Source organism: Alligator mississippiensis, chromosome 10, assembly GCF_030867095.1.
Source record: "Alligator mississippiensis isolate rAllMis1 chromosome 10, rAllMis1, whole genome shotgun sequence".
NCBI classification, from domain to species: Eukaryota; Metazoa; Chordata; order Crocodylia; family Alligatoridae; genus Alligator; species Alligator mississippiensis.
In genome coordinates this window covers 21,553,394-21,579,537 of record NC_081833.1, presented here as the reverse complement: position 1 = coordinate 21,579,537, position 26,144 = coordinate 21,553,394, and the positions used below count along the sequence as shown (strand labels likewise).

General features: G+C 45.7%; 1 protein-coding gene across 8 annotated transcripts in view; it reads right to left on the bottom strand.

The window, feature by feature from the left end:
* Positions 1-1,628: 1,628 nt before the first annotated feature.
* CIT (citron rho-interacting serine/threonine kinase) overlaps positions 1,629-26,144 on the bottom strand; it is a 114,777-nt gene continuing 90,261 nt past the window's right edge. For 5 of the 8 annotated variants that reach the window (XM_019493736.2, XM_019493740.2, XM_019493741.2 and 2 more), the window contains 8 exons: positions 25,172-25,264; positions 13,353-13,461; positions 13,079-13,207; positions 10,033-10,113; positions 9,343-9,421; positions 9,049-9,228; positions 5,704-6,037; positions 1,629-5,492 (listed from right to left, as the gene is read on the bottom strand). In XM_019493736.2, coding sequence (XP_019349281.1) covers positions 5,469-5,492; positions 5,704-6,037; positions 9,049-9,228; positions 9,343-9,421; positions 10,033-10,113; positions 13,079-13,207; positions 13,353-13,461; positions 25,172-25,264 — 1,029 coding nt within the window. In that variant the 3' untranslated portion in view covers positions 1,629-5,468. The remainder of the gene's footprint in view (positions 5,493-5,703; positions 6,038-9,048; positions 9,229-9,342; positions 9,422-10,032; positions 10,114-13,078; positions 13,208-13,352; positions 13,462-25,171; positions 25,265-26,144) is intronic. The other 3 variants (XM_019493737.2, XM_019493739.2, XM_019493742.2) reach the window with 1 other exon arrangement.

Sequence of the window (26,144 nt, the reverse complement as noted above, 5' to 3'; positions counted from 1 at the left end):
GGTCTGTACAGCTTTTCTTGGTGGTGTCCAAAACACACTGAAGTGAGGGGAGCAACACTGCTGCCAAATGGAAAACTCATGATATAATCTGAACTCAGGCGTAGAGCCACAAAGGGATTTTGGCACTGTTTGGTGTCGAGGTCTAAATCTAAATCTTTAACCTTGGAACACTTAAAATCTGCAGGAATTAGATCTGCAAGTGACTCTACAAGCTAAGTTGGGGATGGGATACTCTCACTCCAGCTTGTGGAAACTCTTCCATTTCAAATATTCAGTGCAGATTCATTGGGACAATTTATTTTGTGAAGGCACAGTTGCTGCCACTGCAATGTGTGTAGGGCTCAGTTCATGAGGAATGCCTCAGGTTTGTGGATTTCTCCAAGGTCAGGCAGCAGCTAAGCTGGGAGTTTCAGGATTGTAAGTATGTTTGGACTTAAATACCATACTCAGAGAGAGTAAAGCTCTCCTTTGAGGAATTGCCCAAATTACAGGGATAGTTAGTCATACACTCACTTTTAAAAGAAAGTAGATTAAGCAATGGTTGCACTGCTGCCTGACAACAGCATTTATTCATATAATCTTAAGCCTTTCCTCAAGTCCTCTTCTTTTTTTTTCTTGTGTTCAGGGGGAGCGTGTAGTGCCCTGGGAATTAGTGCTATCATTCCACAGCCATGGCAGTAAACAAACCATCTCTTCCCTGTCCCCTGACAAGCATAATACTCTGTGTAGCTAAACTCTGCACTGAAAGTCAGCCCTTTACCCCAGATAAAAATGTATGATGAAATAGTATAACACTGGCTGGTGATGCAGCCCAGTTGCTGAGGGATGTTCAGGGGGCAGAGATAACTGTACATTGTTAATTTTGATTATTTAAAAATTCTTCTTTTGGGGAAAATAAAAGGCTTCTGGAGCAAGCTACTGAAAAGTCTGGCTTTTAGTCACAACTAAGTAGCCAGCCATTTAGTCAGCTGTGGTGGGCATCCTTTTTTCTCATCCCTTTCACTGTTCCTGTCTTGGTAGCTGTAGTGCCATTGTCACTATCTGTGCTGTCTTGCAAGTGCTCTGATTATTTGTATTCAAGAAGCCAGCTGTATTTGCTGAACAGCAGACTCTGCTTTGTTCCAGACCTAGTAATTAAGCACTACAAATAGAGCATCAGCTATACACACTACAATTAGTCCCATGTTTTGTACTGAGACTTACAAATAGAGCCTGAAGGTTTAATGCCTTCACAGCTGAACTGCAAAAAGGTTTGACGCAGAGTTAAGACATTGCTCTGTTATATATGGAAACAAAGGGGTTCTGGGCCTATGCAGAATTCAGCTCTTGTCCAGGGACTCTAAACCGGTGTTTCCCCCAGCTCAGCTGCAGGACAATGCTATTAAACTGTCAGTACAGGTCAGTCATTCTATCCACCAAACAGGTGAAATGCAAAACACCCAAAATCTAGTGTATGCTTTATATAGGCAAGACTTGTCTTTGACAAGCAAATGACAATAACTGCACCAACTCATAAGGCATAATGAAAGAGATCATACTGCACAGCATTCCAGTAGTACTGGGTGTGCTCTAATGGAACAGGAGGTTTGATTCAAACTCATCTTAAGCATTGAAGCTGTACACTGAGGAGTGATTCACACTTTATTTGACAACATGCCGTGTTCTTTAGTTTTGACCTTTTGGAAAGCAACAGCACTACCTGAAATGTCACTCAGGGAATGTGCTGCACGCATGACTACTCCAACCACACGCACAAAAGTTCCAAAACATCACAGCAACCAGGTGTTTAACTACAAAAAACCCACAAGTGTCCTGCCAAATTCAGTCCTTGTTAAAGAATTGGATTCTATTTAATATGGGGTTTTGTACCACCCCGGTGCCATGAGTAATGTAATTAATTCACCAGATGTTTGTTCTCTCCTTTGAGGGGAGAAGCCAGGGAGGCCTTGCTTTGGTGGGTTTTCTTCTGTTAGTTTCCTATACTAGGTGAATGAATCGGGTTAATCGCATTCTGTTCAGTTACTGGAAGAATGAAATTCCTCCAAAGACCAAAGCTGGGTGAAGAGTTGGATTTATTAGCTGCTACTTTATATTCTCCCACCCACAGCTCACAATCTGTACTGTTATGTTTATTTTTGGCTGTTGCTAGGAGGCTACAGTTTTAGGTAGATGCATAGCTCCTTGTTACATTCACTTCGGGACAATAACTTTAGTCTATTTGAATAAACCCATGACATAGTGTAGCCACTGCAAAATAAAGTTTTCATTGCCCCCAGTTATTTTCAGCAGTAAGGTGGGTTAATGAGCCAGTGAGAATTTGTGCAGTGTTCTTGATAATCAAAAGGCTTAGTAAATATTTTACTTCACCAGTTTCTGGATTATTTTAGTTTTACAATTCTGATCATGCATCATAGGACTGAAACAATGACTTTTAAATAAGTATTCTGTGTGCACATTAAAATAGAAATAAAGGAACATTTAACAAGTCAGCATTTCATCATATACATCAGATAGTAGGCACAATAGATAAATCAAGCAGTTTGGTTTGATGTAGAGCATTTCCATGAAAAATGTCATGTAGACCAAAATGTAACAGTAGCTATTAGTAACCCTCCCCCACACCCTCCAACAAAAACCTTTATTGGGGGCGGTTATATGCACAAAACCAAAAACACTGATCTGTAGGAGGACAAATTAAGTTACTGTAGGCAGCAGTGCATATTAAAAACTCTTCCTGTGAAAGAATACTTCAGACCCTGTAAAAATTGGTTTTGTTAAAAATAGATGTATTTACATTTTAAGTCTGATCTAGAGAGTTTTCCCGCCAGGTGTAAATTAAGATGTACAGTAACTTGGCAGATTGAGTACAATCTGAATTATATTTGTTGGTCTTTAAAAAATTGCAGCTCTTAGGCATTACAGCACCAGACTATTAAAATGGTGGGATGAATGAACTAACTCTGTTCCCTTTGCTATTGGTACATTGCCAGGATAGCTCCAGAACCCATCATTAGATTATGTTGTTGGTAATTAAAAGTGCTTTCCTGGCTCAAAAATCTGTGGGTTGTTTACCAGGGGCCAGATTCTTCTTCCAGATACTCACATGCCTCTCTACCAATGTCAGTGGGTGGGTATCTGAGGGCAGAATTCAGCTCAAGGTGTTTGCAGCTGACTGCTGCTATAGTAAATGAAAAAAAAGGTAAATCCCACCTCTCAGTTCACATCAACATGCTTTAACTTTCTGAAGTCACTTACGCTACTTGCTCAGGGTACTAAAAGGCTGAATATTCTGAAGGTTAGCTCTTTGGTAAGCTTATACTCCTATAGATAATATAGCTCCTACTGCTGGCTGCTCTGTTAGGATGGCTTAGTGGTATTTTACATGGAAGGAAACGTTCATTTCACCATGCCGGTCAATATTATTTGTTTTATTTGGTTATTGTTCAACAACAAAGTTCAATACTTTCCCGGTGGAGCTTGAACTGATCCTCTGGTTCCCTTGCTTGTCGATAATAAAAGATAATGAAGAAAAAAAATCCTGCACTTTTTGATACCTAAAACCTCATTAATGCTAACAAGCTTTCAATTGCAATTTGATGGTACAATATTTCTTCATGGGCTCTGGGAGGATTAAGCTGAGGCCCCTCCAGCATCTGAAGATGGCTGTCCACAACCACCATTAAAACAAAAAAGCTAGTGTTGAAAAATGCACAGTTTACAATAAAAAAGTAGAAACTGATTCAATTCCCTTTTGTTACGAATATAAAGTTTCTTGTAAATATTTACAGTCCTTTGAGCTATTTCTATAGCAGGAAGCATTTCACAAACAAGACACAAGGTATACACTTTCAGGACTCGACAAGCCCATATCTCAGGTCATGAAGATTTTCCGTGAGATGCAAAGATTTAAAGACTGATCTTAGTGACCTTTCAAAATACTCAGACCAGGAGACAAAAGTTTCAGCAAGTTTCCTGCCAAATCATCTGGTCTAAGATAACCCAACAGACAAGAGAACAGAATACAATATCCATGAAACTCGCCAAAGGACACTGACAAGGCATTTGTGTTTTATGGGGGTCTAGAACAGGTTAGCACTGGCTGGCAAGGGACAAGCGGAAGATATAAAACTTGGCCAAAGGGAAAATTGGATGCAGTTTTGCTCTTTTCCATTTATAGAGAACATGGTTGTTCACTAAGAATGTTGCCAAAGCAGACTGAATGGTCAAAACCTGCCTTGAAAATCATTTGCTCTCTGCCTTAATTATAAGGGATAAAATTCATGGCAAAGGAGAATATGAAGCAATAAATGGCTTGCTTCAAAGAAAAAAAAAAAAAGAAAACGTGAGATGTTGGGTAATTGCAAAAGCTGTTTATTGCAAGTATCCTCTAGTGCCATGACTCCCAGTTCTTATGGTACGACAAGATACAGCCCCCAAACAGGCAAGAAGGATTTTGCTTTGAGTTGACAATTGTGTACTGCTGCTTTCATGCTTTCTTGGTGGTAGAGCCAAACTGGCCACTGTCCTGGGGAGATGACTGTAGGGATTGTGATACAATTTCTGAATGGGATGCTGTTTAATATTGAGAAGGCAAGAAGCAGCAACAGTGATTCTTGTCGTATAATAAGGATTGCAACTTTTCTTTGCCAAATTCCCCAGTAAATAATGGCAATTATTTTGCAGCATACTCTAAAGGCTTCAATTAATTTACAGGTGAGGTACAATACAATACTTAGCAAAGCAACCTAAAAGGAGAGAGCGGCCAGAGTGATGGTGCAGCAGCATGCAGTGAACTGCCATGCAGAGGACCTGGATAAAGAGTCTTACACCCCAGTATGTTGGAAAGAATGCACTTTGTCTTTGGACATGGGGACAGTGACTATTCAGTCAGGGGATCTCCCTTTCCCTGTCAATCAGCTGAACACAGAGCTGCATTGGGGCAGTTGTGGTAAGAGTTTTGGAAAGTGACAGGTGAACAAACTGATCTGGATTAATTCTCTGCAGTTCAGCAGAGAATACCCAGTCTCAGTGTCTTTTAAACACCAGTCACTGTGGCCTTCCAGTTTACAAGGCCATCAAGAATTCCAGTACCTTTGTTTTTTTCCAAACTATGATTTATTATCTGGTAAATGGTGCTAACCACATTAAAGACTTGGGGTGGGATCCTCATCCCATTGGATTTTCTTGATGAACTGGTATGGACTAAAGCTAAGTACAAAAAGTTCATGAACTGCTTGAAAGAGTAACAGTAGTACAAAGTGCAAAAATATGACTGCAGGAAGGTGCAGGGAAATAAACTGAGATGCAGACAATCCTTGAAAGCATCATGTGTCTCCTGACATGGAGCCAGTTCTGGCCCAATAATGCTGTTTAGATGACTGGGCAGAAGTATGGAGCGCATATACTCAGTACATTTCCTTTGTTTTTCCTGCAGATCAAGATGAGGAGTAAATTTGTCTAGCTGAGACTTATACTGAAGACTGGTCCCAGACCTAGTAGGGAAATAAAATGACAGTTACAGAAGACGTGACAATCAGGTTTTCCACGTTGAGATTTGCTACGACTAAATGTGTATTTGAAAGTGGGGTAGGACCACAGTTCTTTTCCCAGATAATTGGCTTTTCATGGTGTACACAGCTCCCCCCCTTTGATAAAGTGAGATGCTTTCCAGTGACAAGGAGCTGTCAAGGGCTCCCAGCTTACCTTGTTAACTTGTGAGAGTGGTGTTCTTGCACCTCCCACAGGCATGCGTCCCCTGCTGCTCTCCTCAAACAACCTCCCAGGGGACCTTTCCCTGCGGGTGCTCAGAAGTCTGCCTGGAGATTTCTCCCTCTCCAGCGGTCGCCCAGGAGACTTGTCCCTGCGCAGCTCTGTCCTTCCCTCTCGGTACCGATGTGGTGTGCTTGGTTCTCGAGGGTGGCTTGGTCCTTCTGGTGGTCCTGGGCTTGATGCTACCCGCTTGGTTATGTGCTCATTATATGTGGGGGGACCTCTTTTATTAGGGCTACTGTCATTCAAAAATAATGGACGTGGACAGCTGAGCGACAAAAACCTTAAAGTTACATTTCCATTAAGAGCATAGCCACCCCAGTCCCCTCTCCTCTCCCCCAGTGTTCCCACAAGAGGGTCCCATCTAGTGAAGACTGCAAATGCTTCCCTGTAATTTTAGGACAGACATACACCGTGGGCACACAATAGCACCACCCCAAAGATCTGTTACCAACTACTAGGCCTGTGCGAAGCAGCTAGTATTCACTTCGGATTCGGCCAATTAGGGGGACAGTGATTCGATTCGATGATTCGAATCACTGTCCTGAACCAATTCGGCCGAATCACCCAGGCCAGGCCCATCCCTCACCCCTCTCCCAGCCCAGCAATGGCTGCCCCACCTGCCCCAGTTCTCGGCACTTGGGGGAAACCCCCCCCACTCACCAGGTGCTGCTGGGGGGGGGGAGGAAGCTCCCTGTTGCCCCACGATGTGTAGGGGGCTCTGCACGAGCCCTCTCGACCCCCCCCCTGCTCCCCCAGCCCCATGGCTGCCCCACCCACCCCAGCTCCGGCTCTTTAAGAAAAAAAACCCCCCAAAAATGAGAAAAAACCCTGGACTTACCGTTCCTGCCAGCAGGGAGCAATCCCCACTACCCCGTGCCACATGGGGAGCTCTTCCACGAGCCCCCACAAAGCCCTGAGGCCACTGCAGGAGCAGTGAGTCCTGCTGTTTTTCCTCAGGTTTTTTTTCCCTTAAAGGGCCAGAGCTGGGGCAGGCAGGCAGGGCAGCCATGGGGGGGCTGGGACAGCAGGGAGGGGGGCTCATGCAGAGCCCCCCATGGGGCAGCAGGGATCACCCCCCCCTGCCCAGCAGGACCCAGTGAATTGGGACTTTTTTTTAAAGCACTGGGAGCTGGGGCGGGTGAGGCAGCCATAGGGGGGCTGAGAGAGTGGGGGGAGTTGGGTGGGGGGGGAGGGGGAGCAGGCAAGGGATGGGGCCTGGCAGGGGCTCCCCATGGTCCCCTCCCCCCCCCCTACTTACCAGCTCTGAGCCCGGCTGCAGCTCCCTCCTGCAGTGGGCAGGGACTGTCTGAATCATCGAAGCTCTCCAAATCTTTTCCGAAGATTCGGAGAGCTTTGAATTGATTCGGATCTTTTAACTGGTCTCCTGATTTGATTCAGATTCGGAGATTCGGCCGCTGAATCCAGCTGAATCTCCTCTGAATCGAATCAGCACCTGAAGCTTCGCACAGCCCAACCAAATACTATACACAAGAGTCAACTGGCTGAGCGGCCATGATTAAGAATGGCATAGTCTTTTTGTATCATTTTCTCTTTAACATGAAGTCCTGAAGAGGCTGAAATGACCATTAATGGAGAAGAGACTAGTTGGTGTGGCTGAAAGAAGGTTATAACCTCCAGTAATCAACTGTTACAAACCAATGTTTATGTTTGCTAAAATATTGCCACGCAAACCTCTGCATCAAGACATTTCATGACTTCAGAAGGCTCTGGTAAATAAGGCATTCCAACTGAAGGAATAATGAAAGCTTAGCACAAATCAAGGCTCCACAGAACACCTACAAGAACTACTTATTTTTTTTTTAGGAATACAACAGTCACTTTTGCCTATATAAAAGAACATTAAACATTAGTTTATCCCTTCTCATATATAAGATTTTAAAGGGACAGCAAAAAATTATGAGACACTGAAATAAACATCTGATTACATTTGGTGTGGGTGACTAGCTTACGTTGCTTATAGGAAACATTGTTCTCTTTCCAAGTGGTCACTGTTAGTCACAATAAATACTTATCTGCCCAATTTGTCTTTCCTGTGTTGCACAGACCAAGATCTTATCACCTTATGGCAGCATCACCATAGTCCCCTCCATTATTACTTTCAGCCTCATACAGCATTCAGGGATTTTGTTTTTAAAAAACATTTTAGCAACCCATGGTTTATTTTTATGTGAACATTTGTCTCTCCAGTCACAGCCGCAGTAAAGCAACACTTCTACCCCAATCTTCTACTTCCAGCCCCAGCTGTTGGAGCTTAGGAATAATACCATGGCTATGGACAACTAGTTTCATTGATTCTAAAATATTTGATTTAGGAAATCTATGTTTAAAAATCAAAATGTTGTTGTTGCCTGTATATTTATCTGCAACAGAACATTTATATAGTTTTTACAAACATAGTAGGAGGGCAAAAGTCTCATGATTTCATGTGGCAAGAATTCATCCCTAATTCATCCAGTCTAATTGGACTGGTTGAAGATTCCTGAGCAACTGACTATCCCCGTTTCTGTAAAGAGGATTATTGTTTTTGACAGCAACACAGAAGCCCTTCTCAAGTTACTGATCAGCATAACCTAACCATAGAAATGGAAATCAGCATAACCCAGCCATGTACTGGTGCTAGAGGCAAACAATTTTTGTGGCAATGTTTGTGGCAAATAATTTCTGAAAGGGGTAAAAAGTGCAACATTTTCCTCTTTTTGACAACTGTTGCTATCTGAAAGCAGATGCAAAAACCATGCCATGCAAGCCCTACCCCAGGACAGATCATCTACGGTTAGAACACCTGGAAAGATTATGCCCTTGAAAAAATTTGGTTTGGATTTAGTAGTCAAAACAATTTCAGTAAGATTTATAACAACACGGAAGTACACAAGATTCCTGAACACTTGCAACCACAAGCATTGCTTCCTAGGCATGTAGAAACATCCAGAAATTTTTGAACAATAACACTGTCCAGATTATAAGACTTTTTATCTTGAAGGCATTTGTGAAGGAAGTTACCTAGGTATGGCCCAGGAAGCTCAGCTTTCCTAAGGGGAGGTCCTAGCATTCTAGCTTTAACCAGTAGAACTGTTATATTTGCCACTGATCTCTGTAGCATTTTTAGATGCTCCTCAGAGAAGCTGACCTTTACCCAACAAGACTGAAGCAAGGCTCTCAACACAATAATCCTGAAAAAAGCAGTCTTGATGTAATGCTGCAGGCATGGCAGACAAGAAAGAGGCAGGGCAGGAACACAGCATGTTGACTTCATACCTGCGTGTAGCAGAAGTTCCTCTGTGATGTTCATTGTTGGACTCCTTTACTAGATTTCCCTTACAGCAAATCACCCTTAATTTGTCCTGGTAGGATGAGGCCAAGTAAATAGCTCCAGATGAAATTGCTGGCCCCAGATACCGAGGATTAGGGATCTCCAAATGGGCTCGTGCAGGAGTGCTGAGTGAAGGGGAGGAAAAATATCAGTACGATCTGGTTATTGTCCATGGTTCTTAGAAGCTTACCACAACTGCATATGGACATGCTGTTCAAAGTGCTGAGCAGATAACTTACCCTAGAGAAGCACGTGCCTGAATCTCAATCACTTCAAGGGAATTGAAATGGGTCACAAACAGATAGGGTTCTCTATAGGCTGCAGCACCACCAGTCACAGAAAAAACACAGCACAAAGAATCTACATTAGCACAAATTTGTTAGGAAACTCACATTGTGAACACGACAGCTTCCTGCCCTCCTACAGCCCATGGTTTGCTTTGTAGCTCCTACAGCCCATGGTTTGCTTTCCTTTGCTTTGTAGCAATCTGTTTCTATAGCATTATGGCAGGCAGAATGTCACACAGAAGGGATTAAAGAGCAGACTGAACTGAACAAAGGCCCTAAGGTTTCATTCTGTTATGATAGATTCTTGAGTACTTCACAGACTTCCCAGCATCATTAAAAATGACACTGGCCCATTTAGTCACTGTCAGTGGGAACACTAACCAAATGCATCAATTTGGTTTAATCTTCCTCTATTTCTTTACGCTTCAGAAGGTCTGCTATGTTTCCTGAGGCTTATAATTATCTGTTACCACAGGAAAAATTACACTATTTCTAAGAGAGTTAGAAAAACACTGAATCAGAAGCCCGCCCTTACCACCAGGATGCCTCCCCATTATCACAGTGCCTACAATACTGAACATTCCAGAACAATGGAAATGGGCAAAACCAGCACAATTCTAGTGAGTGTTGCTCTATACCTACCAAAAGCCAAAGGCAAGCGACTCCATTTCAGGTCATCTGTCCGACTGCGTCTTCCATAGGAATCCACAAAGACACCAAATTCTGCCAAGAACCAATGTCACATGTTTGCAGCATTTACTTACTTTTTTTTTTTTTTTTTGCAAAGAGTAATTTGAAAAAAACAAAACCAGAAATAAAAGCATATCCAAAGGAAATTCCTATGCAAGCCTCTAAAAAAGGGAAGGCTTATTCTGAGCTGTAAGCACAAATTTCTTATGAACAAAATCATGCCAAACTTGATCTCCTTCAACAGAGTAACTACTTGGGTGGATGAAGGGAGTGCAGGGAGCAGCAACCTATGTCCCATGACCAGATCTGGCCTGCTTAGAAATTGGATCCAGCCCATTTTACCAGTGGCGAGCTGAAACCTTATTGCTGCCTAGCTGTGGGATGCAGCCCAAATTCTATCTACGTTTTACTAAAGGCCAGCTAATCCTGCTGCTCCATGTAATCCCAACCCTGGCTCCGTGCACAGGGCTGCTCTCTCCCCCACCAGCACAGCCTCAGCTCACTCTGAAAAACTAAGCAAGAAATAATTTAAAGGAGGCTGTTGGGGGAGGGAGCAAGAGATCAGCCCCTCCCAGCAGTAACAACTGGGCACAGCAAGGGATGGGCAGCCCACAGTGCCAGCTGAGTCACAAACAAGTAAAAGGTTGCCACTCCTACGTTAGACAAAACTGCTGTGGGGGGTATAGACAACTGACTCAATAGCCACAAGCAAAGAATGGCAGGAGGTTTTAAGTGGAGTCTGACAAGGGTCTGTCCTGCACCCAGCGCTGTTCAGTGTGTTTGTTAGCTATGTGGATGCAGGAACAGAGAGCTTCTTGAGAAAATATGCAGAGGGTAAACCAGGGAAGGACTAAACACGCTGGAGAATGGGAGCACAAGTCACAAGGATCTTGACATATCGGAAAGCTGGGCTGGGGTTAACAGGGTGAAGTTCAATGCTGACAAATGCAAGGAACTACACCTTGGGAAGAATAATAAAAAATACAATACAAAATGGGTGACACCTAGCTGGATGGCAGCTCCATGGAGAAGGATCTAGGAGTCTTGATCATAGATTCAATGAGTCTGCAGTGTGATGCAGCTGCACAAAAGCCAAATACAATTTTGGGCTGCATCTATAGGAACATCAGATACAATACATGGGAGGTGATACTGCCTCTTTCACAGCGCTGGTCAGGCCTCATCTAGAGTACTCCACATTTTAAAAAGGACATGGAGAACTTAGAGAGGGTCTAGTGATAGGCAACAAAATGATAAATGGTTTGGAAGGCAAGCCATATGAGGAGACATTGAAGGAAACAGGCATGTTCAGCTTGCAGAAAAGAGACTTGAGAAGGGACATGTTCGCAGTCTTAGTCTTCAAATATCTGAAGGGCTGCCATAAAGAACAGCACTTTATCCCTCTCACTGCAGAGAACACGATGCAATCCAATGTCTTGAAGTTGCAGCAAAGTAGGTTTAGATTAGATATCAAGAAATTTCTTCACTGTTTGAACTGCGAGGCAGTGGAACAGACTGCCTAGGAAACTGTGGAATCTCTATCATGGGAGGTGTTCAAGAAGAGACTGGATAAGCACTGGTCAGGGATGAACTAAAAGTAGCTATACCTATGATATACTATGGGCATTTCCTATTCTTCTGGGCTCTGCTGAATGCCACATGGGGCCAGGAAGGAATGTTTTTTTCACCTCCTATTGCTACAGGTGCCAGGGTTTTTCTCCACCTTCCCCAGAAGCGTTGGTTGTTGGCTGCAGCCAAGGCTAGGAATTTTGACTGGGATGTGCCATGTCTCCTGCCCAGACTTAAACCCAGAGGTTCCTGGTCAGACAATTTTGCCCCTCCACTCAGGTTTAGGGTCAGAAAGCAATTTTACCCCCCTAGTCAGACTGGTAAGGACTTTAGGGGTTTTTGCTTGCCTCTTTTGAGGAGGGTGTGACCTTTCATTGCATCTCTTGAGCATATTTTTAACAACTTTTGCAGCAGCAGGACACTGACCACCACTGTCCCCTTACCTTATCTGCGGCAGGTTAGGATGCTATGCCTTGTAGCTGTATGTCAGGGCTGATTTTGTAGCTTTAATAATAAGTTAACAAGGATTTGCATGGGATGGTTTCGATAGGGATGATTCTCCCACAGGTTCCTTCCAGCTCTATTTTTCTGTGATGCTATGATTCTATGAAAAGGCCACTTTACCTTTTCAGCTGCTATAGCCTCCAGAATAACTGACAGTGCAATTTGCAAATATTACTGGACTTAGGGATAATTTCAATACCAAAGCTGTTAGAACTTGAGTTCTCCTTACACTAATTAAGGTAAAGCTGTTACTTCTTATCCTGCTAGGAACCCAGCAACCATAAATGGCTGGAAGACATATGCTAGTCACAAAAATGTGCCTGCTGCCCAAAGAGGCTCTTACTGCAAGTTGCAGAAGAATTACTGTTGTCATGGCTAAAGGTGCCTTGTGAATTTTTGGGATATCAATCTAAAGGCTCAACAAAAACAATTACATAAAAAAATGGCTTACAACCTTTCCTTTCTCTGCAGAAAAAGTAAAGCAATCTGTTCCTATGGAAGCTAATCAGAACAGTTCATCAACTATTTACACTAGACATATGTTGAAGGGATAACATTACAATCCCTCAGCATCTCTCATAGATATTTAGTAGCAGCAACTGACCAATAGGCACAGAGAATTGAACATAACCTGGAAGAGATCTGACCAAAGCATGTCAGCTGACTGAATCAGAAGGCTGCCATTTTAGTTTCAATATCCTGTACATCTTACTATGAAGACCAGCTACTGTTTGCTAAGCATTCTCTGGTGCTTTTAGAACTCACCATTGTCAGCAGTTAAGATTATCAAATGTTTTGGATACTGTGTATCACTCAGGTGATGCAAATGCCTAGGTTCCCCAAACCACAGTTCCTAGGCATCTCCTGATAAATCTTGTACAAAAATAAAATGGCAGGTTAGTCCAACAGCTTACCATAGACTTACCATGGAAACAAAGCAAATATTCCTCCCTCTGCCCTGTGGGGTTCACCTGTATGATACTGATTGGAAAACTGTTGGTGGAAGCAGCAAATACAGCAGAGGCTAAGGAGTGGTCATTCTTATCCAGAAACTCTGGAAGAGGGTGAAGTGAGAGACCAATGTCAGCACCAGCTTGTCTGTAAACTAATATCTCTAGCTCCCACTTAACTAGACATATATTTGGCCCCAAACACATTTACAGTTCTGTTTAGTGTGCGTGACAAGAAGCAACTCTTACCCTCCAGTGTATACTGCTTCATCTCAATTTCATAGAACTTGTTGGTTCCAATGACAATACTGTAACTGGTCAAATGGATACAGCTGCACGGCTCTGAAGTTTCAATTTCCTGGAAGAGAAGGGCAAGTTATAGGTCAACATTAATTCCCCTATATTGCTCTTATGTATTTTTCTGAGTTCTAATACAATACATCCTTAGATATTCAAACCTCTTTAGAAATCAACTGCCAAAGCTGCTCAGATAAGTGAAGCCACAGGATCTTGTGAGGAATCAATACATGCTAATACATGATACACGATATAAAACTGTACCTAACTTAGTAGGGGTGAACTGATAAAGATTTTTTTTTGTCTGATACCAATGACCAATTATTGACCAGCCATATTGGTCAATACCGATTCTATAACTGATTTACAGGAATGCAGCCTGGCAACTTGGAGAGCAGCAGCCAGCCAGGAAGTCTATGGGGGGTGGGAAGGGCAGATCAAGGCCCCCATGGTGAGGGAGGGAGTGGGGAAGGGGCAGGTGCTGCCCAGCCAGGGCAGGACATGGGATAGAGCTGTGGGCAGCTCATCTGGGGGCGCCGGGGGGGGGGTGGCTCCCTGCTGCTGCGCACACCCCTGAGAGACACATGGGGGGCATGTACCCCCTGGATCTGTGTTCAGGGTGGGGGTCGGCTACCCGCCACGGGCTCAGGGCCAGGGGCTGTGCCAACCTCTGTCCAGTGGGGGCTGGGCCAGGGCTGCACTCAGGGTGGGCAGCAGTGCTGGGAGGGGAGGCTACTGGGATACCACAGCAAAATTTTGGGGTGGCTGTAACACCCCTCCCCACAGCACTGCTGACACCCAGCCCCACCAGGAAGAGGCTGGTGCAGCCCTTGACACTGTGCCCTTGCCCCATGCACAAATTCAGGGGGCATGCGCAACAACGGGTAACTGCCCCACTGCTTCTATGGATGAGCTGCCACCAGCTCCGCTCCACACCCTGTCCCAGCCCCATTCCCTCACTCACTGTGGGGACCTTGATCTGCCCCCGCAACACCCTTTCCCCTCAACAGAATTACCAGCTGAATGCTGCTCTCCAAGCTCCCAGGCTGCATTCCTGGCCACATGCATGCTGCGGCTGCGCACATGTGCCTGGCATTTATTGGTGCCATTATTAGCTACACCAGCCAAACAAAACCCGATTGCCATTAACATCAATTTTCCTTTTATCGGGGCCAATCCAATATGGATCAATATATCGGTGCACCTCTACTTAATAGTACAGATATTAAATACAGTAGAATTTGAGGGTACCGCTTGCATTGTAATACCAATAGTTACTGCACATGTAGAGACACAGTATGGTATTAAATAAAGCTTCAAACAAACAAACAAACAAACAAACAAACAAACAAACAAACAAACAGCTTGCTTTACAATACCAAAAGTTACTAGGTAGTTAAAGCTCTAGGTAGTAAAGCAAACAGCCCAGCCAAGACAGGCAACTAGCACAAGAAATACCCAGGTAAGAGACAGGGGCCCAGATAGTCCTGGGATTAGGGGGGCAGTGCATACCCCTCCAGGAGGCCTTAAATGCCTCTATACTAATGCTCGTAGCATGGGGAACGAGCAAGAGGAACTTGCCCTCCTGCTAGCTATCACTAACCCAGACACAGTGGGGCTCACTGAAACTTGGTGGGATCCAACACGTGACTGGGCGGTAAACATCAAGGGCTATAGGCTGTACAGGAGGGATAGAACAGGGAGGAAAGGTGGGGGTGTGGCGCTCTACGTCAAAGAGCAATACGCATCCTCAACAAACAGCATTGGATCAGAGGAGGGGCAGACTGAAGTGCTCTGGGTCCGCATACAAGGGGGTCGGGGGAAAGGGACTTAATGGTAGGGGTTTACTACAGGCCACCCAACCTGGGGGAAGAGCTGGACTGGGAATTCTCAGGTCAGCTTGTGGAGGCAGTTAAGTCAAGGGACATGGTCATAATGGGTGACCTAAACTACCCTGACACCTGCTGGGAACAGCAGTCAGCCAGGTCTGACCGCTCACGTAGGTTCCTAGCCAAGTTACAGGACCTCCATCTAACCCAGGAGGTGCACAGTCCCACCACGGTAAATGCCTTGGTGGACCTGGTCCTGGCCACAAGAGATGACCTGGTGAGAGGACTGTGGGTTCTTAACCACCTGGGCAATAGTGATCATTGCCTACTGGAATTCACCATCCAGTGCAGAGTGTCAAAGGCCTGCAGCAAGGCAGCAGCCCTGGACTTCAGAAGGGCAGATTTCAGTGAGGTAAGGAGACTAGTTGGGGAGGCACTGAGGTCCCGGAGGGGAGTGGAGTTGAGAGTCCAGGAAGAGTGGTCATTCCTTAAGGAGACAATCCTCCAAGCCCAAAGAGTGACAATCCCAATGTGGATCAAAGGGGACAAGCGTGGTCAAAAGCTCCCATGGCTCACCAAAGGCATCCAGGAACATCTCAAAGTCAAAAAGGAGGCGTACACCCAATGGAAAGGAGGGACCATCACCAAGGAGAATTATACCCCCACTGCTCAGGACTGTAGAGGGGCTGTTAGGAAGGCTAAGGCGGAGATGGAACTGGGACTAGCGTCCCAGACCAAGGATAACAAGAAGTCCTTTTTTAAATACATAGGGGGTAAAAAGAAGGTACTGGGTAACGTAGGGCCTTTGCAGGATACGCTAGGAAATCTAGTGGTCACACCAGACAACAAAGCTAACCTCTTTAACAATTTCTTTGCTTCCATCTTTTTGAGGAGGGATCGGGGCATCCCCCCCACTGGGATCCCCAATGGACCTAGAGGAGGCGCAGCCAGGCCCAGGATCAGTGAGGACCTAGTCAGGGAACTTCTGGTGGGACTAGATGTGTTCAAGTCAGCAGGTCCTGATGATCTCCACCCCAGAGTGCTGAGGGAATTAGCAGAGGTCATTGCGGGACCCCTGGCACAGCTTTACGAGCATTCATGGTGCTCTGGCAAGGTGCCAGAGAACTGGAAAAGGGCCAATGTGGCCCCCATTTTCAAAAAAGGGAGGAAGGAGGACCTAGGAAACTACAGGCCCATTAGTCTTACCTCCGTCCTGGGGAAGCTCTTTGAGAAAATTATCCAGGAGCACATCTGCGAGGGACCAGCAGGGGATATTATGCTTAGGGGCAACCAACATGGGTTCATTAGAGGCAAGTCCTGTCAGACCAACCTGGTGGCCTTCTACAACCAGGTCACAAAATGCTTGGACACAGGTGTCACGGTGGACGTAGTCTTTCTGGACTTTAGGAAGGCCTTCAACACTCTCTCTCACCCCATTCTCATTAAAAAATTAGGCGACTGTGGCGTTGATGCCTACATAGTCAGATGGGTCGCAAATTGGCTGGAGGGTCACACCTAGAGAGTGGTCGTGGATGGGTCATTTTTGACCTGGAGGGATGTGGGCAGTGAGGTCCCCCAGGGCTTGGTCCTCGGGCCCACACTGTTCAACATCTTCATCAGAGACTTGGACGAGGGGGTGAAAAGCACCCTGTTCAAATTCGTGGATGACACTAAGATGTGGGGAGAAGTGGGCATGCTGGAGGAAAGGGACAGGCTGCAACTAGATCTAGACAGGTTACAGGGGTAGGCAGATTAGAACAGGATGGGATTCAATACTGACAAGTGCAAGGCACTGCACCTGGGGATGAAGAACCAGCAGCATACCTACAGACTGGGGAACTCCCTTCTAGTCAGCACAGAGGCAGAAAAGGATCTTGGTGTCATTATTGATTCCAAAATGAACATGGGGGGCCAATGCGGGGATGCGGTCAGGAAGGCTAACTACACCTTGTCATGCATCCACAGATGCATCACGAGCAGATCCAAGGAGGTGATCCTCCCCCTCTATGCAACACTGGTCAGGCCACAGTTGGAGTACTGTGTCCAGTTCTGGGAGCTGCACTTCAGGAGAAATGTGGCCACCATCAAGAGGGTCCAGAGGAGGGCCACCCGCATGATCAGGGGGCAGCAAGGCAGGACCTACAAGGAGAGGCTACAGGGCCTGAACCTGTTCAGCTTCCACAAAAGAAGGCTATGGGGAGATCTGGTGGCTGTCTACAAACTGGCTAAGGGGGACCATCAGGCTATGGGGAGTCCCTGTTCCCCTGAGCACTACCGGGAGTAACAAGGAATAACGGCCATAAATTGACTGAGAGTAGATTCAGGCTAGATATCAGGAGGCGCTACTTCACAGTCAGGGCAGCTAGGATCTGGAACCAACTTCCAAGGGAAGTGGTGCTCACTCCTAACCTGGGGCTCTTCAAAAGGAGGCTAGATGGGGTAGTTTGACCCCAGCTTTCTTTCTTTCCTGCCCATGGCAGAAGGTCGGACTTGATGAACTGCTCAGGTCCCTTCTGACCCTACCAACTATGAAACTATGATGGACTGTATTCCTGGTACTGGCAATCTCAACATCTTCAGCTGTCTCTCTCCGATATTTAGAACAATGCTCATGCTACTAGGATAACTATTAAAAATCTGCCTGCTATATGAGCAAATCCCTCTCTTCTTTGACCGCATTTGCTGGCTATTTGTAGGACAGCTGTCTATGTAAGGAAGCTGGTTAACTACCATGAGAAAAGCAGGTAGCAACTGCTACAGCCACATCAGCTTTTACATCCCTGTACAACAAAGGTTGCCTTTTTTTCTTTCAGACAGAATTCAAAGTACTCTCTGTAGGGTACTTTACTGGAAGGCAAGCCAAATAATAGCTGCTGAACACCTACACTGCTCACAAAGAAAGAAGCTGACTTAAGCACCTTAGACAACTGTTTCAGAGTTGTGAAGCTTACTTCCTCTACAGCAATTGTTTCTTTAAAAGGGTTTTGTCTGTCTCGATTCTACTGTTATGGATGTAAATGCACTTCACATATGCAAGGTAAGAATTTCTATTTAGTACCAATGAACACTGCAATTGCCAATATACCCTGTGCCTCCCTACACTATCATTCACACCTTCATATAGAAAAGCAGTTGCAACTCTTCCTCGTTTCCTTGCAATTCAAACTCTGCTAGCTGAGGACTCCAAAAAGCAGGGATGGAGGGTCCAAACCAGCTACGACATCTCAGAGAATATGGTAAGCATTCTTTTTTCTAATGTGTCAGCACGGATCCTACGATAAGGGACTGGTAACTAGCACTCGCTCAGAAGATGGGAGGTACAAAGGATTCCAGCTGAATCAGTGGAACAGTGATTGCAGAAATGCTGTCCTAAAGCTGGCATCTCAACTAGCAGCTAAGTCCAAAACAGAATCTTTGTGAGTGGGTACTTCCTGACTCAGGAAAAAGGATTCTTGATATGTGGTTTGAGAGGTACATCCAGCTGGTAACACAATTAAAGTTAGTGCATTATCTGTATTGATATTCTTTTTAATGAGATGACTTAACCCCTAGAATACCCAGATCAGGAAAAGTCTGAACGGTGTGATCCTATCAAGATAACAGAATAAACCCCTTGATGCATATAATATAAGCAGATTCTTTTCTCTCCATGTCAAGTGAGGGATTAGGAATAAAGCGAGTGTTTTGGTTGAGGTGAAATTCTGACAACACTATAAGCATAAATTTAAAGCCAGGTATTAGCACCACTGGGCTGTCAGAGGCTATTGTACAGGCAGGGATGAATGAAAGGGAGTCAGTCGAAGTGGTTGATGTATACCACATCTCCTGGATGATGCTTAACCACTAAGACAACTGTCTTCAGAGTGACGTATTGAAAGACGCCTTCTGAGAGAGGTTCAAAAAGAGGTTCTGTCGCGGCGCACCTCGCTGCCCTGCTCCTAGAGAGGGGAGAACTGCTGGGGAAAAGCCTTAGCAGAGATAATGAGCACAGCTGCAGGCTGCCAGGGCAACTAATGAGAGTCAGCTGATCCTGAGAGGGCAGGGCCTGGCTCCTATAAAGCCTAGAGCCAAGGCCAGGCTGCCAGTTCCCTGCTAGCAGCTGGAGAGACAGGAGCTCCCTCGGCCAGGATATAGGGAGAACCCTGATCGAAAGTATAGTTCGTGAGAGCTCCAGAGGCTGGAGCAATGGTGTTGTTACAGCCAGGCGGCCTTAAGTTAAGTTATAGCCAGGAGGCTTGTGTTTACTTTAGTGTTTGTATTAAACCGGTGGTTTGGGTGAGGCTATAAGGGGTTGGAGGAGGCCTCATAGGGACCGCCAGAGGGGTGGGGGCCCCTAGCGCCTGGGAAGGGCGCAGCGTACTCGTAGGGACCCACGGGGTGTGGGGTCGTAGCGCCTGGGAAGGTGCAGTATTCTCATAGGAGACCCACAGTAGCGTGGGGATCCAGGCGCCAGTCAGGGCGCAGCGGTGTGGGGCGTCGAAGAGCCCTAGAGACAGGACGTTATTGAGAGCCCCAGTGTGGGCGCAACGAGCCCCAGGAAGGGGGCAACCTTGTGAGAAGCCCAGGACGGGCATGACGAGCCCGGTAACAGGCTAGCACTGCAGAAAACCCAAGAGAAGGGCAGGGTGCTGCGGTGGACCCCAGGAAAAGGGGTTAGCAGCACTGTGTGCCCAAGAGAAGGGCAGGGTGCTGCGGTGGACCCCAGGAAAAGGGGGTTAGCAGCACGGTGCGCCCAAGAGAAGGGCAGGGTGCTGCGGTGGACCCCAGGAAAAGGGGTTAGCAGCACGGTGCGCCCAAGAGAAGGGCAGGGTGGTGCGGTGCACCTCAGGAAAAGGGGATAGCGGTACAGCATCCAGGAAAAGAGGGAAGCAGCGCGGTGGGCCTGAAAGACCGGAGGCTCGATATAGAGTCCCAAAGCAGGCAAGGGTCCCTGAGCAGGACAACACTTTTAGAGGAGGCCCAGAAAGGGCACTGAGACCCCAGAGAGGGGGCACGAGTGAGAAGGCCCAGTGCGGGCGTGACAAACCCCAGGAAGGGGGGGCAGCATTTTGGGAAGCCCAAGGTGGGCATGGCGAGCCCTGAAGAGGGGAGCGCCCCATGTAGAGAAGACCCCAGAGAAGGAAGCAGCACTAGAGAAGGCCCGGGAGAGTGGGCAGGTATTTTAACAGTCCAACGTCCAGTACATCTGCAAGGCTTGGGGCGTGGTATTAGGGGTTGGTAGGAGCCACGCGTAGCCCATAAGGCTAGGGTGCCTGAGTAGCACCCATCGTACGGGGAGACCACAAGAGTCCGGGAAAACTGCGGGGACAGAGGTCCCGATACGCCGTGCCCAAGGTGGTATAAGGCAGCCTCCCAACATACACTGAACATCAAAGACATCGCGGGCAAGCCCTTGGGCCGGCCTTGACACGGTGAGAGGAACCTTAAGAAGATCACAGCCCTCCTGCAGGATCCCGCCGTGACAGGTTCCATGACCATTGGGAGCATCACGAAGTCCCAGCAGGTACAGACTTTCTAGCCAGTGGTTAAGATGGAACAACACTGTACACATAAGACAGTTAACTCAGATTGCTGTAAGGCGGCCCTTTCTAGACATGAACAATAGGCGAGCTTGTTATAAATGAAATAATTAGTTGAGGATCTTCAGTACTGAGGCCTGGAGTGGGTGCAAATCTTTGGCTGGAGTTCCTAAGAATCTCTTCCATTAAGAAAAGTATGTTCCCCTGCTAGATACTTTTCTGCTCTGTATCAGAATTTTCTGGACCTGCAGGGAGAAGTCCCTTTCTGCAGTATTCGACCATCCAGACACCACAGTGACTTTGTGTCTGGATAGAGTACCTGGGTCAGGGTGCCATGAAACTATTTCTGAGTAGCTTGAGAGCTAGATTAGAGACTGTAGGTTTACCAGCCAAAGTCATCTTGACTCCTATGGAGCTAAAATAACGATATTGGCTTTGTCTCTTGATTCTGGAAACTGCTTGTAAATCAAGGTTAATTTGTCACTTCAAGAGCACTGGTAATGATGACTAATTATCAGTAATTACCAGGGATCCAGGTTTTCCACTTGCCATGGAAAAATACAGTAAAACCCAGATTTTTCTCATTTTAAGAAGAAAAACCTGGATTTCTCTTTTAAGAAGAAAAGCCCAGATTTTCTCCTTTAAAGGAGAAAAATGTGAGTTAAGGAGGCTTTCCCCTTGCAAGCCAGCAGAGTTCCAGCCTGGCAAGGGGCTGGGGGGAATGGAAGGAGGGCGGTCAGGCAGGGGGCATCATATGCATGGACACACACACACATGCACATGGCCACCAGGCAGCCTGGAGAGCAACTCCCGCAGGTAAATTTGGGGGGAGACGGGACAGGAGACTGAGGCCCTCATAGTGAAGGAGGGATGGAGCTGGGCAGGGCTGGGCGGTGTGTGGGGCCCTGGGCCACGTGTGGTTGCCAGGCCCGAGCAGGGAGTAGGATGGAGCTGTGGGCAGTTGGTTGTGAGGCTGGGGAGGGCTGGCTCCCTGCCATTGCATGCACTCCCAGGGGGGCATGGGAGGCACATGCCCCCAGATCTGTGCACGGGGCAGGGATGGGTGCAGGCTGCCCACTGTGGGCTTGGGCTCCCTGCCCTACTGCCCTCCCCACAGGGCCTCCAGGGCAGGACCTGGCAGGGAAGCTCAGTGCTGCCACCACAAGCCCCATGTTGCAATGATGAGGCACCCCCTGCCCGCCCAGCAGGAGCAGGTAACGCAACCCTGTGCCGCTACCTCCACTGCTACTGGGCGGGCAGGGGAAACCTCGCCATGGCAGTGCAGGGCTTGCAGCAGGAGCACTGAGCTCCCCCACCCCACTCGGTCCCACCCACTGGGTTGCAGAGGCCCCTGGGGGAGGGCAGCAAGGTGAGGAGCCTGAGCCTGCAGCAGGCAGCCTGCACCCCTATTCCCCACGGCTCTGCTCCAGCCATGCTGCCTGTGAGGGAGTGGGCACCAGGTTCCACACACTGCTCCCTGCTGGGGCCACAGCAGCCACCACCTCTTGTGGGAGCATCCGGCTTTTGAGCACTGCTGTGGAGGGCAGGGGGTTGTGAACCGAGGTCCCTGGCCCCATAGCTGTGGCAGCTTGGGACCCCCCTCTGGCAGGGCTGAGGAAGTTGCAGGGCTGTGGGTGGGGTGGTGAAGGCAATGGCATGGGCAGGGCACTGGCATATCAGGGCTGTTCAGTGCCACAAGGCAGTTGGGGGGGAGTGGGGAGGAAGAGAAGCCACACTTGGACCTACATCCTGATGAGTGAAGGGGGCAGGGACAGCTCTGATTTTCTATGATAAGAAACCCAAAATTAAATTCCAAAATTCATAGGTATTTAGAATTTATTTAACTATAGTAATTGGGGCACTGGTAGGCTAGCAAATTACTTTAAAATTGTAACTGTATCAATAAAACATTAAGAGCGAGCATTTTAATCATGGATTTTAGCGTTTTTAAAATCGGAGAATTTGCAGTTTTTAAACAGAAAGCCAGGATCCCTGGTAAATTGCCCATTTTAGCCCTTTGTAATATATATATTTTGCATATTACATCAAGACTTTGTACAGAGTATTTTTTATATTTATAATGAAGAAAAAATATATTAAAAATGCTGGGTGTAAACCGAACATATTTTGCTATATGAGAATTGGATGATTATACATATAGATGCTTAAAGTACAATTTCGTAGCACAAAAATTCAAAGGGAAGATTATGATGGAATAGAATAACAGATTTTTTGCTTCACTCCCTTACATGTACTCATTGCCAAAACAAATGATAATTCTACACAACGAGACAATTAATCATCTACATCTTGCTGAGCCAAGAAAGGCTGAAGAGTATCCACTGCTTCGCAAACTATCAGCTGTCTTGACAGGTGCTATGGAAAATATAAGTCAGTACTTTTAAAGGTGACTAATTATCAGAAGCAAATTTCCACTGTGATTTAATAAGCATATACATTTAGAAATGACTCCACTTTAGCAGATGATCCATTAGCCAAGTATTGTGTGTATAAATCAGTATGATACTAGTGAAGATTCAGTATACCAACTATAAGAACATAGAGATGAGTTAAGCCAGGCAACTGATTAACCAAATCTTACTTTATTACCTCACTTATCTGGTGTTTCATTAGGGAATAGACTCGCCTGAGTCAGAGCCGGAGCAGTCACAGAGTCATATGTTTTTATATTATTTTTTTAATATGCTGAAGCAGTCACAGATACATGGGCATCATATGTTTTTATATTAACCTGTCATGTAGGAGTCCCAGCCATGTCCCTACCACTGTGGTTGGGTTTGATTCTAACTGGAGCACTAGTAATTGCATTGACAGAAATCCGTCTGCAGTTCCTGGAATCAAGCAAGGTTCCTATGACCTCTCTCTCTGTGATAACTTAAAGGGCATTTTCCCTTGTTCACCAAGAAACCTAGCAAGAGAACCAAGAGAACATGGGTACGGTTGCTGTCATCTCTTTTTAGAAATCTGCCCTTAACCATTTAGATAAGCATAGGTAGATGTCCCTCCTCCTGAGCAGCCCTGCTATGAATCCACACTTGTGGAGACCTTTGGTGCTGTGGAGAGTTTGAATAGCAGTGTATGTTCTAATAATGGACAGGCTCCATTGTGAATCATGCATTTCTTATGGAGTTTGGTATCCTGCTCCTGAGTTGACAGAGGTACTGGCAGTAAGGAAGCTGGTACTGGTGCTGGAGTCATCAGCATCAAGACCTTCCTTACTGAGGAGTTCACTGCCTTTGAGGGAAGTAATGTCAACATCACAAGTTCTGCCTTCTTTCCATTGCTCAATCCTATAGTGTGACATACTCTAAATGCTAGCTGATACTGGGCTGCTCAGCCTCCCTTTCCTTGTATACATCATCTATGGGCCCAAAATTATGTGGCAGGACTGCTCTAGAAGATGTAACAAACTGAACCACCCTAGCCTTGTGGGTCCAGCAGGGAAAGAATTTTCAGAGGAGATTCTGGCTATAGCTGTCCCTTTTAGGGATCATTCTGTCATAGGACAGGTAGGGTTTAAATCCTGAGGTTTGGATTCTGCCCCAAAAAGTGATTCCCAATCCATTAGAAAGTCCTGTAGATGAGTGTGAAGAAATAAAATTTCTTCACAAACACTGGCTGGAAAACAATGACTTAGGATCTCTGAACAAAATACCACAATAGATACTTATAGGTTTGTCTCAGTCATGGACTGATTGTAAGAGGCAGTAAGAGGAAGAATCATGACTGCTATGCCCTTTTATACCCTTCTTACATGGGAGGCAGGGTAGCCCAGGGAACACACACAACCTTCTTGGACACAAGTACTAAAAATATTCAGGTCTTGTGCATACACATTAATAATGGGATCTGCATTGACAAATACACAAAGAAATCTGTCTTACTGTCTCACATTGTTGGCTGAGAGGAACCAAATACATACATCAGGGCTAGTATAGGTGGTGAGAGATATAATCAGTTATTTTAACCTTTGATGCATATGTGTTTTCATTGCAAAAAGTACAGTTCAGAGTATTTGTTGCTTCTTCAAATGAGTTACTCGGTTAACATTTTTAAGGAAAGAAGGTTAAAAACAAATCCTCCTGATTTCACGGAAGTCAACTAAGAGGGCCAGGGAACATTCCCAAATGTTTGTGAGGAAAGCAATGCTTTGGGGACATGGACAAGGCCAAGCTTAGATAGGCCCATATGGCAGAACTACAGTTCTGCTCTGCTTCCTTCCCCATTTGCTAACTCTTGTTACAGGAAATTCCTGTCTGTTCTGATTTTAGCTAGGACATGGTAAAAGCTTCCCACAAGTTTAGCTGGCAAGCACAGTCCATATGGATTCTACAGGCTTTAGCTGCTAAAGCCTTACATGGGACTGTTGCAAATACACTACCAACAGAGAAACCAGACCTACCTTCCTAATGCAGAACTTGCTCAGGCTCTCATTATAGCGTAGAATGACCACTTTGTTGGGCATGGCTGCACAAATGCAGAGTCCATTCTCAATCTGTAGGGAAGATTAGAAATACTGTGTCATTCCAATTCTGAATACGTAAGAGAATGCAGTTTACCTCTCACTAAAGAACGATTTGTGAAGATGAGCAGGTATATTCATAATAGGATAGCAAAGAATAATTGCAGATTAGTGAAAAGGCTCTTTACATTCTCAAAGGAGAGAAAGTATCTAAACTGCTTCTATGATTTTTTGTGTATCTAAGGCAAATGTATTAAAAGAACTGGAAGCTTTTAATAGAAAGGAGTTTTCATTAAGAGGGATAATGAATCCAAACAAGTTACAACTAGATCCAACATGACTAGATTAACCCCTTGAATTTGTATCTTAAACGATGCTTTAAACTGAAAGATGTTCAGCTTTCCCAAGGACTGAGTCATCTGCATAGACAGTTTCTGCTAAGAAATTTTTGTAGTGGCCAAAATTCCACATTGAAACTGGAAATTGGCACAGATGCTGGACACTGGTAAATGGTACAACTGCATGAATAAACTGTCTACCTTGGAAAGAACTACACTGTTCAAGAATGAAAATAAGACTTCATTAATTATAAGAGTCTAAAAATGGAAATCAGTTATCTATAGTTACGCTATGTTTATCTCACGTCCTTATTATGTAACAGGACATGGTATAATGTCCCTCAGTTGCCTGTTTATATTTGGGGTTCTTTCTTCAAATCCTGTCCCCACCCTATTCTCTTCCTCTCTTAGCTTGGAGAAAAATAATTAAAGCAGGAACACAGAACTTGGACTCACAAATTACGACAGAGAATAAAGTTGTTGACTTGTATATTTCTTCCATATCTCATTGTGCCTGGGATCATCATATGGAGAGACTGAAGTACAGTGCAGGGCATTAAGGAACTATATCCTAC